This window comes from Haemaphysalis longicornis, unplaced genomic scaffold (assembly GCF_048455015.1).
Source record: "Haemaphysalis longicornis isolate Haplotype H1 unplaced genomic scaffold, Haemaphysalis longicornis Haplotype H1 scaffold_3, whole genome shotgun sequence".
Taxonomy (NCBI): Eukaryota; Metazoa; Arthropoda; class Arachnida; order Ixodida; family Ixodidae; genus Haemaphysalis; species Haemaphysalis longicornis.
In genome coordinates, this window is record NW_027526335.1 from 15,183,697 (window position 1) to 15,199,498 (window position 15,802).

The window sequence follows — 15,802 nt, forward strand, 5'->3', positions numbered from 1 at the left end:
AACGACTCGAATGACACCGTTCATCCTCCTCTACGGCAGAGAGGCTACAAAAATGCTCGACACCATGCTGCTTCACGACATCAACGACTCATATGACATCACCTCCCAGCAATTCGTACAGCGCGCTGAAGAAGCCCGGCAGCTTGCCCGCCTCCGCAACACCGAACAGCACGTGGACGCCTCCCGTTACCGTGGACGCCTCCCGCTACGACCTTCGCCGCCGGGACGCGGCATTTACACCGGGTCACCTTGTTTGGGTTTGGATACCGGTTCGACGTCGCCGATTACCGCCAAAGCTTCTGCGCAATTATTTCGGGCCGTACAAGGTACTTCGCCAACTTAGCGAAGTAACTTACGAGGTGGTACCCAAGAATTCTGGTGTTGCCGGTCGTCATCGATCTCGACCCAAGACGGTTCGTGTAATGCGTTTGAAACCGTCCGTTTCGCGCTAAGCCGACTTCATTACCGTTCTGTCTTTGGACCATGTTCACAGTGATCAGCTTCAGCATCGAGACGATGCTATTCCGGGAGGGAGACAGTGTACGTGTGTAATCTGCGACAGAGCGCGGGCGGCGCCGAAGCAGCGTTCTCTGTCGGTCACGCCAATCGTTTGGAGCGGGTATGCGCCATTCTGGCGTGAGTCTCCATCATCCTCATCATCGTCATGGAGATCACAAGCATAATGATCACCGCCTAAGCCGTGAAAAAGACGAGGACGTGCCCCTTCGTGAGCGCCTGTTCTTGGTTTGTGACTGCTACCAGGCATCAGGCCCAAGTTTCTTGAAATACACCTCTTTTCCTCTGTTCTATTGTCCCTGATCAGTTGTTGCACCAGGACAATACTGAACTCCTTCATCATGATCGACGCGTCTATGTCTTATCTAAAACCGTTCTTTTTTCACGATTTTCAAGCTACCTCTTCTACACAAATGAAGCCCAGTTTCATACATGCGCGTTGTGTACCCACAGATCCTATCAAAGTTTTTCGGTCGGCAAAACCGGTCTGTGGAAAAATGCATCAGTTTTTTCGACAGTACGCCATCGGTCTCACTAAGAAAGCACTCGCTGTAAAATTGGATGCTGGGCAGCAGGAGATAGTTTGAGCTACCTTCATGCACTCAAGAAATGTTATCGAGGCATTTTCTCTCTTGAAATGGGATCGATTCGAAGGGAACGATGCACTTAAAACATTCTTCACCCTTGCGCTGCGAGTCCGGCGACGGTTGACACAGAAGACCGACAATTCATTTTTTTTTTGCGCTTTAACGAGGCACAGTCAATCTGCAGCCAGCTAATAACCAAAACATCTGCAAGGGAGCAAAGCGTAAATACTCACTGAAAAGAATCGGATGAATCTGCACGAACTTCGAGACTTTATGATACCGTTGACGTAAGTCTGTGGAGAAAAAAAAAATAGTTCATGATCAGTAGAAAGGCGACACTTGACGTCCAGAATATTTCAGAAGGCAATCGCTGAAAACAAGTAAATTAAGTCAACCGAAACCTATTTTTCTTTGTTTATTAATGCACAAGGGCTGCGTTTTATGCACTGTTGTACGAGGAGAGGTGAGCTTACGTCTTCACACTTCGACCTAACTTCAACTCACCCTCCAAATATAAACTCGCTCGAGTGAACTTGCTTCTAACTTACGTGGCCACTATGTGCCTTACTTTAATCAGACTTCTAGTGAGCTCCCCTTTAACGCAAAGCTCACCCATGCATCATTTCAGTCGCACGTCAAGAACTGGTTGCACAGCATTCAGATGCACGTTCAGAATGTAATCATTTTAAAGGCACCAGAATGCGTAGAGGGGCGCAACAGACTGTCCCATCCAGACACGGCTCAACGACGCGGCGCCCATCGCTTACCCTGCGATAACCTACTACCTGCCCACAACATACCGTGAATGATCATGTTACCGGCATGGTTCACGAACTATATAATGCAAAGTTACTACGGCTGCAAAGGACACAGTATGCTGTTGTTAAATGTTGTTTTATTTATACAACAGTGCAGTTAATAAAAGGCTGGCGGTCGCGGGTTTGATTCCAGACCGTGACGGCCGCTTTTCTGATGGAGGCCAAAAGCAAAAACGCCCGTGTGTACGAGATTTCGGCGCACGTCAAAGATCCCCAGGTGGTCAAAATTAATCCGGAGCCCTCCACTACGGCGCGCCTCATCGCCTGCGTTGCGTCGGCGCGTTAAACCGTATACAATCAATCAATCAATAAAAGACTGGCCCGTCATGAATCTAGCATAGTTCCGTACAACACAAACAAGAACAAAAATTATTGCCCCTTTGTTTTTGTCACATTACTTTTTCTTGTGTGGAATTTTTATTCTCGTCAAAGCGGCGGCTTCTGCCTCGACTGCAGGGTTATTAGAAAGTTTAAGTATAGCGGCTAGCGGAGGCTCACGCTACGGAGGCGGGTTACCGGGACCTGACTGCGCAGGCGCGCGCGGGGAGGGCGAGGAGGTTTCCCTCAGTGGTGTTTCTTTGTCTATGGTGTGAATGCGCGGGCATGGCGAAGGCTGGCCCGCGGAACTAATCCACCCTACCGGAACGAATGTGCACCTGCCCAGTCGTGCCCCGCTACCCGCCGCCGTAGCGTTAGCCGACAGTACGCGCTACGCCTCGATTAGACAGTTTCGGCATAGTGGCTAGCAGAGGCTTACGCTACGGCAGCGGATTACATGGACCAGACGGCTCATGCGCGCCTGGAGAGAGCGAGGAGGTCGCCCCGCGGCAGAACGAATGTGCGGTTACATCGCGGGCCGGCTCGCGGAACGGCCCTGCGTACCACCCTACCCGAAAGAATCCGCAAGAGCCCTGTCGCGTCCTGGTATGAGGCACGCCGTAGTGGAGGGCTTTACGGGCACCGAAATCTCGTACACACGGACGTCTCTGCTTTTCGCCGCCGCCACGGCCGGGAATCGAAGCCGCATTCTTGTGGTCAGCCGCGCAACGCCTTAGTACTCGATCCACCGCGGCGGGTACTAGGAGCATATCGCCCACTGGTAAGTAAAATATCCTTACGAGCCGAAACAGCGCACTAGGAACAGCGTGTGCTCCGCACACGCGTAGAAGAAACAAAGGTAAGGAAATACGAGAGAAAAGGAAAAGGAAATAAAGTTAAATCAAGAGCTAAAAAAAGCTAAATTATGTCGCAAACCGGGCCAAGTGAGAATGAAGATCTGTCCAGAGGTCTCATGATGGTCTTTAGTTGCAGTGACATCCTTCCCTTTCTTAGAATGGACCTCTGTGCTATCACCTTGTGGTGACCACCTGCGAATTTTGCTGTTGACTACTGTTGCTTCACATGCTTTCAGGACAAATGGGACTATATTTACCCCTCTTTCTGCTTTCCAAAGATATCATTTCCTGCTGCCGATTTGGCCGACCGATCTACTTACGGACGCGGTGTTTGCCCATCTTGTAGCCGTCCCAACCTGCTTCACGTCTTTATTGCCTGGGAAACAACTGGCCAAAGTATTTGTTGTACATTTTCTCTTTTTCTGCAGACGATAGCCCTGCAGATTCATCCTCCGGGAGGCGCGTTGGAATACCAGCGAGGTCTTTGCGTGTATCCCGTGTGCTCCACGAGCAAGCATGCTCCATGGTAAGCCCGATTCGCGGTGGGCGGCCTTCCCGGCAGGTCATTTTTTCGCGCCCTTTGGCTGCCACTGACAACAACCGCTCCTTCGTACAACAGCACACATGACAACCAAAGCACGCTTACTACGTCGCTGCATCAACACTGCACGCAAATTCTGCGAGTGTCGCGTCTAACAGGATGGGAGGCCCCAGCAGTGAAAGCGGCGCTCACCATGAGCAGTGCAGTAAGGGTGGAGACGTCGACAAACACGTAGAGGGCGTTGAAGATGGTTCGAAGGAGATATAAGGTCATTGCGGCTGTGGGAAGGAGCGAACAAGAGATGATGATGCTTGTTACGAAATGCACGCGCGCACATTCCCGCAAGCAAAGAATATTCCCCGCCCACTTGTTCGAAGCGTCGCAAAGCGTTCCCTAGTTGTGGCGACACCTACTAAGCGAGCAACGGGAGCAATTTCACTCGACTGCGCCGCCTTCATTTGATGCCGCACGATGCATGGCACACCGCTGTTAGCGGCCGTCCAGTCGGGGTAGTGTATTATCAAGACCAGTGTATTACCGAAAAATCGCCATGCATCACAAACAACGATAACAGAGTGGTGAGCTGGGCAAGTTGCTATGGCGTCATTCTGGACAACAGCGCGAAAAACGACGTGGACGAAGGGAACGGACAGGACGAGCGCTGGCTCACAACTAGTTTATTCACGGAATGCGTGCGGAAAATAAGCGTCTTAGCAGAAAAGATAGTGAGAAAACAAAGCATTCAAATCAAACACACTCCCTCGTACCCCCTCCCCCACATAGTCAGCACTCAAAACCGTAGCGTGAAACTCATAAAGAACGAACCAAGGGCCACCCCCGGACTGATAACTGGGATACAAAACATCGGAACATCAAGATTGACGGCACGTGCCAGCTAAGTATTCTTTGTCATCGACGTTTGGCTCGCCAAGATGTGTGCTCAATTGCGCAGCCGCGCAGAGGGCAAACACACAGAGGGTAGCTGTAGTGTGCAACACAAACCAAGGTATGTCCCGTGCAAGACGGGTATAGTTTATCGGCTTCCTCTGTCTTCTCGCAAGAGCTACATGGGTCAGAGTGGTCGATGCGTCAACACTCGCCTAGGTGAGCAAAGAAGGTCGCTAAAAGCGACCACCTACTCCCGGCAAGCAGACCACTGCCGGGCATGCGGCTGCTATCCTGTGCTAAAAGAAACAACCGTTCTTTCCAGACACGCCAGACAGAAAAGCCGGGAAATTTTCGAAGCATTTCACATAAGGAAATTTGGAGCTGATTTCGTAAGACAAACGTCGATAGCGCTGTGTGACAAAGATTAGGCTTACTTAGCTAGCTCGTGCCGTCAATCTTGATGTTCCGATGTTTCGTATCCCAATTATCAGGCCCGGGTGTGGCCCTTTGTTCATTCTTCATCAGTTTCACGTTTTGAGTGCCGACTATGTGGGGAAGGGAGTACGAGGGAGTGTGTTTGATTTGAATGCTTTACGTTCTCTCTAAATCTCTTCTGCTGTAAACGCTTATTTTCCGCACGCATCCCGTGTATAAACAAGTTGTGAGTCAGCGCTCGTCCTGTCCGTTCACTTTGTCCACGTCTTTTGTCGCGCTGTTGTCCAAAATGACAAACAACGAATACGTCACTATCATCACGGACGGACAAGCCGCACCTCGCATACGTGCTGGGCCGCATATCACCGAAATCCATCTAGTCGGAACCCCTGTGGACGAGCGTCCCTCGATGTAAATGAGGCGCCCGCTGACTGAGTGACCCCCCAGGCCATCAGCTAACAACCGACTCACCGCCACTTATTTCCCTCACGCATAATTCCCTCCGAAACCTGTCGTCAGCTGCTATCATACGGGTACTGGTGAAAACATGTACTCGTCTTTCTGTATTTCCGCTATATATATTACTGCGCAAAGCAGACGCAATCAATTTCTATCGACGCTAGTTTTCCGCTCCCGAGTTGTAAATTTTATGACAGCATTATAGCAACGTAGTTGACAGGTTAACATGAAAGACGGTAACGACTCATCGCGAAAAGAAAAGCAAACGGATCGGATTATACATCCCACGAAGCTCGCTTTCTCGTGCTCGCCGCCAGATGGCGAACGCAAACTTGGAATCGCGAATAAGGTCGTCACCGCCGCGGGATATCACCCATGATTTGTGAGCGTCCAATGGGCGACCACAGATAGCGCCTTTTTAAGCCTAATTTAATCGGAAACTGAATACTTACTCTGGTAGATATTTGCTGCCTGCAAGTTGAAGTTCGCGTTCATTACTGCAAGAGAGCGTTAACATTTTTTTTTTTTTTCAGAGGGTTGTCTTGTGGGACGTCCAGCTTCCGTGCATGGTAGAAGCAGTAGCCCCACACACATTTAAAATGTTGCTGAAGCTTGTTCTGAACACTGTCAAGCAACTTGCAAACGTGAGGTTGCGTGGTAAAGGACATTTCAACCACTTATCATTAATTTTTTGGCGAAAACTACAAAGCTCCCGCTGAAGAGTTTTCGACCTTGTCGCTGCGGCGCGAAGGATAGCGGGGATTCAAAATAAGCATGTGCTTATTTTGAATCCCCTCTATCCTTCGCGCCACGTTTGCGTTTCTTCGCCACCGTCACCTATCACGAAGCCCCGGACCCCGACCCCTCACCCCACCTCTATTTATTTGTTTATTTATTTATCTGTGTGTATAGTTATTTATTGCGCAGATTTTCCAACAATGCCTAGCGTTCTTCGTGCATCAGCTACTATCCGTACATGCCTACACCCTTCGCCATAATATTATTGTTGCCTGCGGCAAGCTCACGCCCTATCGTGTACTTTTAGGTTCTTAACTTTTTTTAATGCAAAAATATTAAATAGCTTGTTGTGCTGAAAAGCCACCGGATGGCGCTTGTATCGGCGAAACAGCTCCTGGAATGGCCGAAGGTACCAACAATAGTAAGGCGACGTAAAGGGAAGCTTGAGACTGGATCCGAATCGAACTCAGAGCCTCCAGAAAGCGATCCGCGCATCGACTGAATGGCTCTTCGACTGAATGGCTCCAGCTGACAAAAGCTGGAGACAAGTGTCCGTCCGAGTGATCCCATTGCCGAAGCGGCGTGACAAAATATCTCGCAGATGGGGCGAGTGCAGGAGTGGCCGATCCGAAGATCTTCCTGCAGCTACACGGTTCACGGACAGGGACACGCGTACGCAGACGCGTTCTTTTGATTGATTGATTGATTGATTGATTGATTGATTGATTGATTGATTGATTGATTGATTGATTGATTGATTGATTGATTGATTGATTGATTGTAGGGTTTAACGCGCCGACGCAACGCAGGCGATGAGGCGCGCCGTAGTGGAGGGTTCCGGATTAATTTTGACCACCTGGTGATCTTTAACGTGCGACGACATCTCGAATAGAGCACTGCACGGGCCTGATTTTAAGGCCCGAGCCCGGCCCGAGCCCGCTTCTCGAAGCCCGAGCCCGACCCGGGCCCGTAACACCTAGCCCGAGCCCGGTCCGGGCCCGGGCATCCATAAGTGAGCCGGGCCCGAGCCGGGCCCGAGCCCGGCCCGGGCCCGCCATCTCAAGACCGGGCCCGGCCCAGCCCGGTAATTTATTTTTTGGCCTAGGGAGGGCACGCGCGTGTGTGACCAGGCTCGGTCTTTGACGCTAAAGAAAGTTTGTTTATTATATTCCGGGCGATCAGACGGAGCATCTAGTCTGTACAAGCACGTCATAAACTGAAACGCAAAAAAGAAGGGTTTAAAAGTGCACATAGTTTAGCTTGCACCGTCTGCAGTTCACGCCACATCGGCGTAATAATAGGTCGTATTCTTACACGAGAGACATCATCACCTTTGATGACCAGACTCTTGGCAACTTAACGTGGTTGTCTCGGCCACAAGTTGGTATTGCTGACATTTTTCGAACCGCATTTGGACCAACGAGTATGTACGCGCGTTTAAGTACTTCACATGCAGTGGTCGCTAAGCGGTGGTATTTCTCTGGCATGCGTGTTTGACTCCCGGCCACGGCAGCCGCATTTCGATTGGTGCGATATCTAAAACACACGTGTACATACATAGACATAAGTGCACAGCCCCAGAATGTCTGAATGAAGTCCTTCCCCTCTTGGGCATTCCTTGTAATCGTATCTTTGGTATGTTATACAACAAAATAGAAAATATTGATGCTGTACAAGATATGTCATTACAATTGCAGTATGGTGACCATCAGGCCTAGCAAAACACGTTTTTAAAATAATGCGTACAACTAACAGCAAGAAGCGCGCAAAAATAAACTAAGAATATTCATTTTGATGCTCTTTTCTACACTTCACGTCGGACCTATTAACGGCCGTGCCTACGAATTCAAGCCCGAGCCCGGCCGGGGCCCACGGCGTCGAGCCCGAGCCCGGCCCGGGCCCGCGGCATTGAGCCCGAGCCCGGCCCAGGCCCGCGGCATTGAGCCCGGGCCCGGCCCGGGCCCGTGCAGTGCTCTAAATTCTCGAACACACGGGCGTTTTTGCTTTTCGCCTCCATTGGAAAAGCGGCCGCCGCGGCTGCGAATCGAACCCGCGTCCTCGTGCTCAGCAGCCCAACGCCTTAGCTACTGAGCCATTGCAGTGGATAAGCGTTCTTTCCCGTTCACGGGTTTCACCCTGTAAGGTGAAGCGCTCAGTCGGCGGGGACGACGACGACGACGACGCGGACGCATGCCCGTGAAGGGATTGTCCTCGCTTCGGCAGGGCCGAAAAAGAAGAAGTGGCAGGCCACACGAGCAGATGACGGTGAACGCGAGTGGCCTATGAGAGCCGGCCACAACGGAGGGGTGACGAGGCCAGACGGGAACGAGAAAGGGCGGCCATTGCAGTTCCGAAAGGGAGGTTCGAGGAGAGCGGCGTCCAGGCGCAGATCGAAAGCTCATCGGGTCTCGGGGACCCAAGCTCAGGGGGACCTACTTGGCGCCAAGGCCACTGACGATGACAGCTGCCGTCATACATACATATAACTGGTACACGCAGCTCGAGCTACTGTCAGTTTAACGTTGCTTGGAACGTCGTTAGGCCCAACGTTAATGTAACCACACGGTTAGGACCAATACAGGCGTAACGCTCCCACTCGAGTGGTTGGCCAGTAACCGTGACAGCTGCAATCAAAAGCTCACGGCCGTTTCACCGCTCAACCGAAATTCTCACATGCCCGCTCAGTGGTATTGGACATGGCCGATGGCTATCGTCTGATGCTCACAGCCGATTCCACAATTCCCAATGGCTGCGACATCAACATACCCACTGAAAGTAGCATAATTGCTTTCCCATTGCAACTCATAATAATTGTGCTTAGGTGTCCTTCCGCGTCTTAAATGTATTTTGTTATGCACCTGATCGAAATACGACCAGTTTCTTCATTACGACTAGCAGCTCAAAAAGCGAAATAGTGCATCAGTGTATAAATTTCCATCCCGAATTTCTTCTCTCGCGGCTCTTCCACTTACGGTACTTGTCACGGCAGACCATGGCGTTCCGGCTGGTGTAATACACGAAAAAGTAGTGAATGACCTGGAAAGAGAAGTCGTAAAGTGACAAAATAGGACTGTTTGGTAAATCGCTGTTCAAAATTCGGCATTGAAGAAACAGTTAGAATTACCAGGGAAACGAAGATTATAACAGCCGCCGAGCACACGTTGCTTCGCGTCATGGCTGTAATAAAGTTGTAAAGTGGTGTCAGTTTACGAACAAGGCGAAAAAGAATTCAGCGGAATTTGGGCGGACGCTGTCATTAGCAAGACAGGCAGCACAATTTATGACGTTAAGAAGCAGACGAACAGAAGAAACAGCGAAGTGGTGCCCCTGCTGGCGGAAGGTCCGAGGTCAAATAAGAGAGAGTTTGAAAAAAGTGGAATGGTCGTGAATCTGTCGGCGATTTAATTTTTTGAGAAGGAAGAAAATAACATGAATAAAAAATCAAATCTCTTTCGTCTAATCTCGCGACGGTGGTTGAAACGCGAAGCTTCCTTGCGCGCGAAAGTAAAACGGCGAAGTACCAAAGCCAAAGCTGCTGAAATCAAAGCCACAGAGCAAAGTGCAAACTGCCTGCGAGTCAAAGTCCACACTCAGACTACAGAAAGCGAATCGCGAGCGAGAAAGCTGAGCGCCTCTCCCCCTCCCTCCATCGTCGACCGTGTCGGAATGGCGCAATCCAATAAATACAAAATTGGGCCCATCTCCCCGCGAGGGGGACTCGAGTGAATGCGTCGCATAGGGGGTGGGTGTATTGCGTTAACGTTTAGTGTTTGGGGAGTTGGTGGTAGTGAATGCGTTGTATCAGCAGCTTCTTGACGTAGTTTGAATGAGTCAAGGATATAAGGCGCGTTCGTAGCCTCCCATTCTGTGTCGGCTTTGTGGCGCAGTGGGTAGAGCACCATGTACCTTGCGTTCCGCCCGCAGGGTCGTGGGATCGAAACCAGGCGCCGGTAAGTAATATTTTTTTTTATATAGTGTAGGGGGAGGGGTGCGGACCTGTTGTTGAGAGCGAGGAGGGTAGCGTGATGCGGGAGGGGAGGAGTGGGGGAGAGGGCGCACCTGGAACTGCTGTTGCGGACGCCGAGGCACGCCAACGCCGGGTGACATCGTGAGTTAAAGAAATGCTCTGCATTTAAAAAAGGCGCCATACAGTGATGCCTAAGGGAAGTGAGCAGATAAGTGAGCAAAACTACAAGTAACCCGCCGCGGTGGTTCAGTGGCTAAGGCGTTGCGCTGCTGAGCACAAGGTCGCGGGTTCGATTCCCGGCTGCGGTGGCCGCTTTTCTGATGGAGGCGAAAAGCAAAAACACCCGTGTGTACGAGATTTCGGCGCACGTTAAAGATCCCCAGGTGGTCAAAATTCGGCTTCCTCGATTATCAGTCCCGGATCGTCCGCGGACTGCCTGGGACGCGATCAAGCGCTCGATTTTCCCATGTATTCTTATGAGACTTGCGGTCCGAAGGCAGTCCTCGGACTGCCGCGGACCATCCAGGACTGGTAAATCGAGGAGGCCCATTAATCCGGAGCCCTCCACTACGGCGCGCCTCATCGCCTGCGCTGCGTCGGCGCGTTAAACCCTACAATCAATCAATCAATCAATCAATCAAAACTACAAGTATGCAAGAACATGCAGGCGTGCGCGCGCAAAAGCGTACGTTCCAAAACTGGGCCGAAACGGCTAACGTTTAAAATTGCAGAGGAGGCCTGGAACATCCTATGAGCGTGAAGACGAAAGCTTGGTTGGACATTCTGGCGATCTCCCGTTAAACTTCCTGTTCAACTTTTGTATTGCTCTCGTCGGGTCGCTGCCGCAGCGTCACCCGTGGCCACTTCCTCCCGATGGCGAGTCCTCCCGGTGCGTGAGAGTAGATATCCAGAGCGTTCACCGTAAAAATCTGCCGCCGCCAGGCCTCGACAGCTTGATTTCCATTTACGGCCAACGTTTCATTTCGCGATCGCCTGAATTGACGGTACTGGCAGATAGTGATGCCCCACACATTAACAGCCTTGTTTTCCCCGTGAACATGACCGTCGGTACGGCTCACACTTCGACTTCCAACTCAAAGAAAGACGTCTAACTTAAAAAGAATCGAATTCCCTCAAATCTCACCTGTTCTTCTCACTTTCTTGGCTTTGTTGAAGTCGATTTGGTGAAAACTTTGCGCAAGGAGCTCGCCGACATACGAAGCAACTTTTGTCCTGTAAGAACAGCGGAACCGGTCTGGTGGGAAAACGCTGTTTCGATGCGATCCTACGACCTCCAGGTGCACGGAAATGATCTCTACTTCTTCTCACGCAGACCTCGCGCTGTGCTCATGTTTCATTTTCTTTATTTTTTTAACAATTCGTTGCATTCTGGTCATCTGTCTTCCAGCCTTTTGCCACTGACAGCAAAAGGTTTATGGTGGAGTATTTTACGGCAACGCCTTTAGCTGGTCAGGTAATTTCGTTTCATCCACGTGCGAGAAAAACTCATGCAGTGTCACATACCCACATAGCATAACATACCCGCTGGTGTGCGCAAAACACCGCTTTGAGCTCAAGGCTAAATACTTTGAGCACAGCTGTCCGCTATAGCACCCTCCTTTTTTCTCTTTATGAAGCTGGAAGTGTTTATATAGATACGGAGCGGGGCTTGCATTCGAAACCAATCAACATTAGAATGTTGACTTGTACAGCGAGATAGCCTCTAGTTGGACGGGTTTTCTTGTGTCCGTGTGCGTGCAAATTCTCCCATAGCGTGTTGCATACCCCAAGAGCAGCACGTACATACCCGCTGAGGTATATTGGCAAAAGCTTCCAGCAGGAAATTCCCTAACGTTAGGCTTAATGTTAAGACTAAAGTTAGTTCTCCAGGTCTAACAGCGTCAGCAGGTGACCGCAGCTTAAGTTTGACGTTGCATGGACCGTTGTTACGCTTAACAAGGGCCATTCGCATACCCAAATAGGGGTATTGTCCAACGCATAGCCCCCATATCTTCAGCGTCACACAAATCCCGAAACTTGTAAAGTGCTACACACCCACAGAGCAAGGCACACCGGCACAGGTGTATTCGGCCAACGTTTTCTCCACAATTTTCTCTTTGTGCAACCCTGTATTCACACAATGCGACCAACATAGCAATTTGCGCATATATACTAGCTTATGCTCGAGCCAGGGACCAATTCCACCGACTGTGCAAATGCCTGTGGTGCAAAACCAGCGGCTCAATGCTGATTTATAGAGAGCCCTAACCACCCTTATAAAATTCGAAATAGGGCTAAGCACCTTCATATGTAAACATTTAGCATGGTTGAAACAAGAAGGGGATGCAAGTTGTTAGCGTCAGCGACTTTAATGTTGACATCGCAAAACATGTCCAGGACGGCTGCCCTGTGGCTTTCGCCTTCGACAAATTTGGACTTGGATCCAACCACACGGTACAAATCGTGTCTGGATTTAGCCTTCGCTACAAAGCAATGATCACTTCCAATACTCTAAAGCAATAAAGTGTTGCGGACCACCATCAGCACGTGTAGCGGCTTTGTTAAGCCCCGAGCTGGACATCTCGCGACGGCGAGTCATTTTTGTAGATTTTCGTATAGCGAAACTCTGCGTTGTGTTTCCTGAACGGTCACGCAGCAGAGTAATTCTACTGCGTGCACGTTTTTAAAGCGAAGCTTCCTATGCCGCACTGACGGCGACTTTGCCCCAAAGCGCACTGCAAGGAAAGCCCACTTTCTCTGACGATGTAGATGATCGTGAGTGGAGTGAAAGATGGTTCAAGCGCGAAGCTTTCTCTGTTCGAGAGCCAATGCCTTCAAAGTCCAAAGTCAAAGTCCAGAATACAAATCTTTACGCCCAAAACGCGCTGCAGAAAATCAGATTTGTACAGTGTGTTTCTACGAATTCGTAGAAACACACTGGCGCACATCAGGCGCCTCCAGAAAAAAAAAACGTTTCCCGTGGGCGGAATCGAATCTGGGATCCCTCGAGTTATGAAGGCGACGTCTATCCGACTGCGCCATGATAAGGACGACGATAAAACTTTATTTTCCCCGAAACTTGCCGCTATTACGACACGGTCAAAGCAGCTGGAATTCTGGACTTTGAATTTCACTCAGGTTGCATGGGAGAAAGCTTCGCGTTTTAACAAACTTTCTTTAAAGAAAGTGGCACAGATTTTTCTCTTATTTTGCCATAGTCTGAAAGCTGTTTCACACCCGCCGGGGTTGGTCAGTGGTTAAGGAGTTGTGCTGCTGAGCACGAAGACGCGGGTTCGATTCCCGGTAGCGGGGGGCGCTTTTCCTATGGAGGCCGAAAAGCAAAAAATACCCGTGTGTACGAGATTTCGGCACACGTTAAAGATCCCCAGGTGGTTAAAATTAATCAGGAGCCCTCCACTACGGCGCGCCTCATCGCCTGCGTTGCGTCGGCGCATTAAACACTACAATCAATCGAAAGCTGTTTCCTAAACCCGAATTCTAACAAAAATTCACTGGCCACTTCACCCTGTAAAAGTGGTTATCCAGCAAATACGCGTAAGTGTGGCGGGTTGAAGCGGTGCTTCTCCGACGAGTGTGTGTCGGACATTCGTGTCTGCGGTCAGACCGAATCACACAGACTGTCGCACGCGTTGCAGCTCGAACCAAAATGAGGACCGAGAACGTATCTTTGCAACCTGGCGTATGTATACCCTAGATAACTTCCAAGTCAGCACCTTGACGCCGGAGGCGCTTTGCGGCCTTCTCTGACTCCCGATATGCATCGTCGGTTCTCGTTCGGCGCTTACGTTTACCGGGCACGTTCTTCCGACGCCCAATTAGAATCGGCGCACCGTCGACGGTCACACTTGCTTGGCTATTATTGGGCCCCGTTCGCACCGCACTGTCCTTCAGGAGTATGCATCACTGTGAAAAACCAAATTTGGGAAAGCCAGCTAACAAAAACCGAGATTACACTCATATATAAGTCGGCTTCACTTCTAAGCAAAAATGCTTTGCTGGGAAGATTTTTTGAAGGCAATATAAGCCATCTTATATCAAAATTTGACGCCCCTACAACCTTATATAATGGTGCAAGCTTGGTCTTTGTGCGCTGAGCAAGTTTCTACTAATCACCATGAAGTCGGCTTCCCTTCTATAGACAAATGCATTCCTGGGAAGACATTTTCCACCTGCAATATAAGCCATTTTATATCTAAATATGAAGACCCTGGGACCTCATCGGAGTACGCGTGGTTTTTGTAAGCTGGCTTTCCAGCATTACGTCCTTTTGACCGGCCTTTCCTGACACGTGATCCCCCCTCACGTTTCCAAAGTCGCATCATTCTAGGGTGCACCGAAAACCTAAACCTTCCCCTCTCCTCCCTTCCCTCCCTCTTTCCGAGCTGTGGGAGAACCTGGCGACCAGCGGTCAACTGGAGGCCTGGCTTCTTTTGATGCCCTGAGCGAGGACCACCCAGTTCCCGCATGGATCACTGGACTGAGGGCCCACTCTATCCGGGGGCCTGAATAAATGTTTCCAACACCACAACCTTTCCGGGTCGCTTCAACTTTTCAACCACGTGCCTTTTTAACCGCGTGACCGCGTGCCTTACGGGGACCGCCCGGCGTCATCCGGGATTCCTCGTGGGCTTACGCCACATGAGGAACCCCCGCCTTCGTCGTCGTCGTCGTGTAGCGGTCGCCGCGCCACGGGTCCGCCGCGCTGAAGACGATGACGACGAATCTGTCAAGCCATCCCTTCACAATACATCCGTTCATTCATTTCGGAGACGGCTCGTCTGTCGTGCTACAACTATTCCTATCAGCCTGACTGATTTTGCTTCCTTATTCCTCTGTTTCTTTTTTCTCTAAGTCTCTTGAATCTTCATACTAAATCCCTTTCTTCTGCTTTACAATTTTGCCTTATCTGTTACATTTTCACGAGAAAAAAAACTCTTCTTGGCCAATCCCCCTAAGTGGGTATGCGCCATTTTCTGGGCCACCACAACCATACGTGTAGACGGCCACCGGACAAGGTTACGAAGTGGACGTCCACAGAGGCTAGGACGCGCTACAAGAGGATTTGCCAAACGCGGCTTTGCCGTCGGAAGACGACGACGAAAGAGATGACGATTGCTGTTGAATAAAACAATGTACATACTTTAATGGTATTTGTAGGCTTGTGCGAATAGTAATATTTTAGAAGCGAATTCGAAGCGAATAGTCCTTGGGGTCGAATACTTTCGTAGCGAATTCGAATAGCTGTCAGGTGTCAGTGAGCTTCCTGTCACTGAGACACTGAGCTTCCGGGCCGGGCGGGACCTTCATAAAAAAAGTTCTTTACACTGGAACCTTGACGATGCGTTTCTGGGTGATACGAATTTCGTGATAATACGAATTTCTGGTAGGTCCCGGCGAAATTGGATTGTTTGCAATGGAAAAAATTTCGGCTGTTACGAACGGACCTGCGCGGCCCCGCGGATGATACGACCGAGCCGGCGAGGCACCTGACTGACGAGCGAGCAAGCGACGGCGACGTACGGGTCTCTGTCCCCTCTTTGTCGCTCCTTCTCCAGGAACGGCCGGGCTGTTGTTTTCTGCTCGCGAAAATGCGCCACGCACGTCACAGGCGCGCTGACGCTGCCGCGGAACCACCCGCACGCTGCACGCGGCGCGGC

The 15,802-nt window shown here is 50.5% G+C and overlaps 1 protein-coding gene across 2 annotated transcripts in view; it reads right to left on the reverse strand.

Moving 5' to 3' along the window:
- LOC144173999 (uncharacterized) overlaps positions 1–15,802 on the reverse strand; it is a 75,346-nt gene that overhangs the window by 23,442 nt on the left and 36,102 nt on the right. Inside the window, exons 9-10 of one of the 2 annotated variants that reach the window (XM_077702399.1) lie at positions 9,282–9,334; positions 9,130–9,193 (exon numbers count right to left, since the gene is read on the reverse strand). The exons of the other annotated variant lie outside the window; for it this stretch is intronic. Of the exons in view, the coding sequence (XP_077558525.1) occupies positions 9,329–9,334 (6 nt within the window). The 3' untranslated portion in view covers positions 9,130–9,193; positions 9,282–9,328. Of the gene's footprint in view, positions 1–9,129; positions 9,194–9,281; positions 9,335–15,802 lie in introns of those variants that run through there. 2 annotated transcript variants of the gene reach the window in all.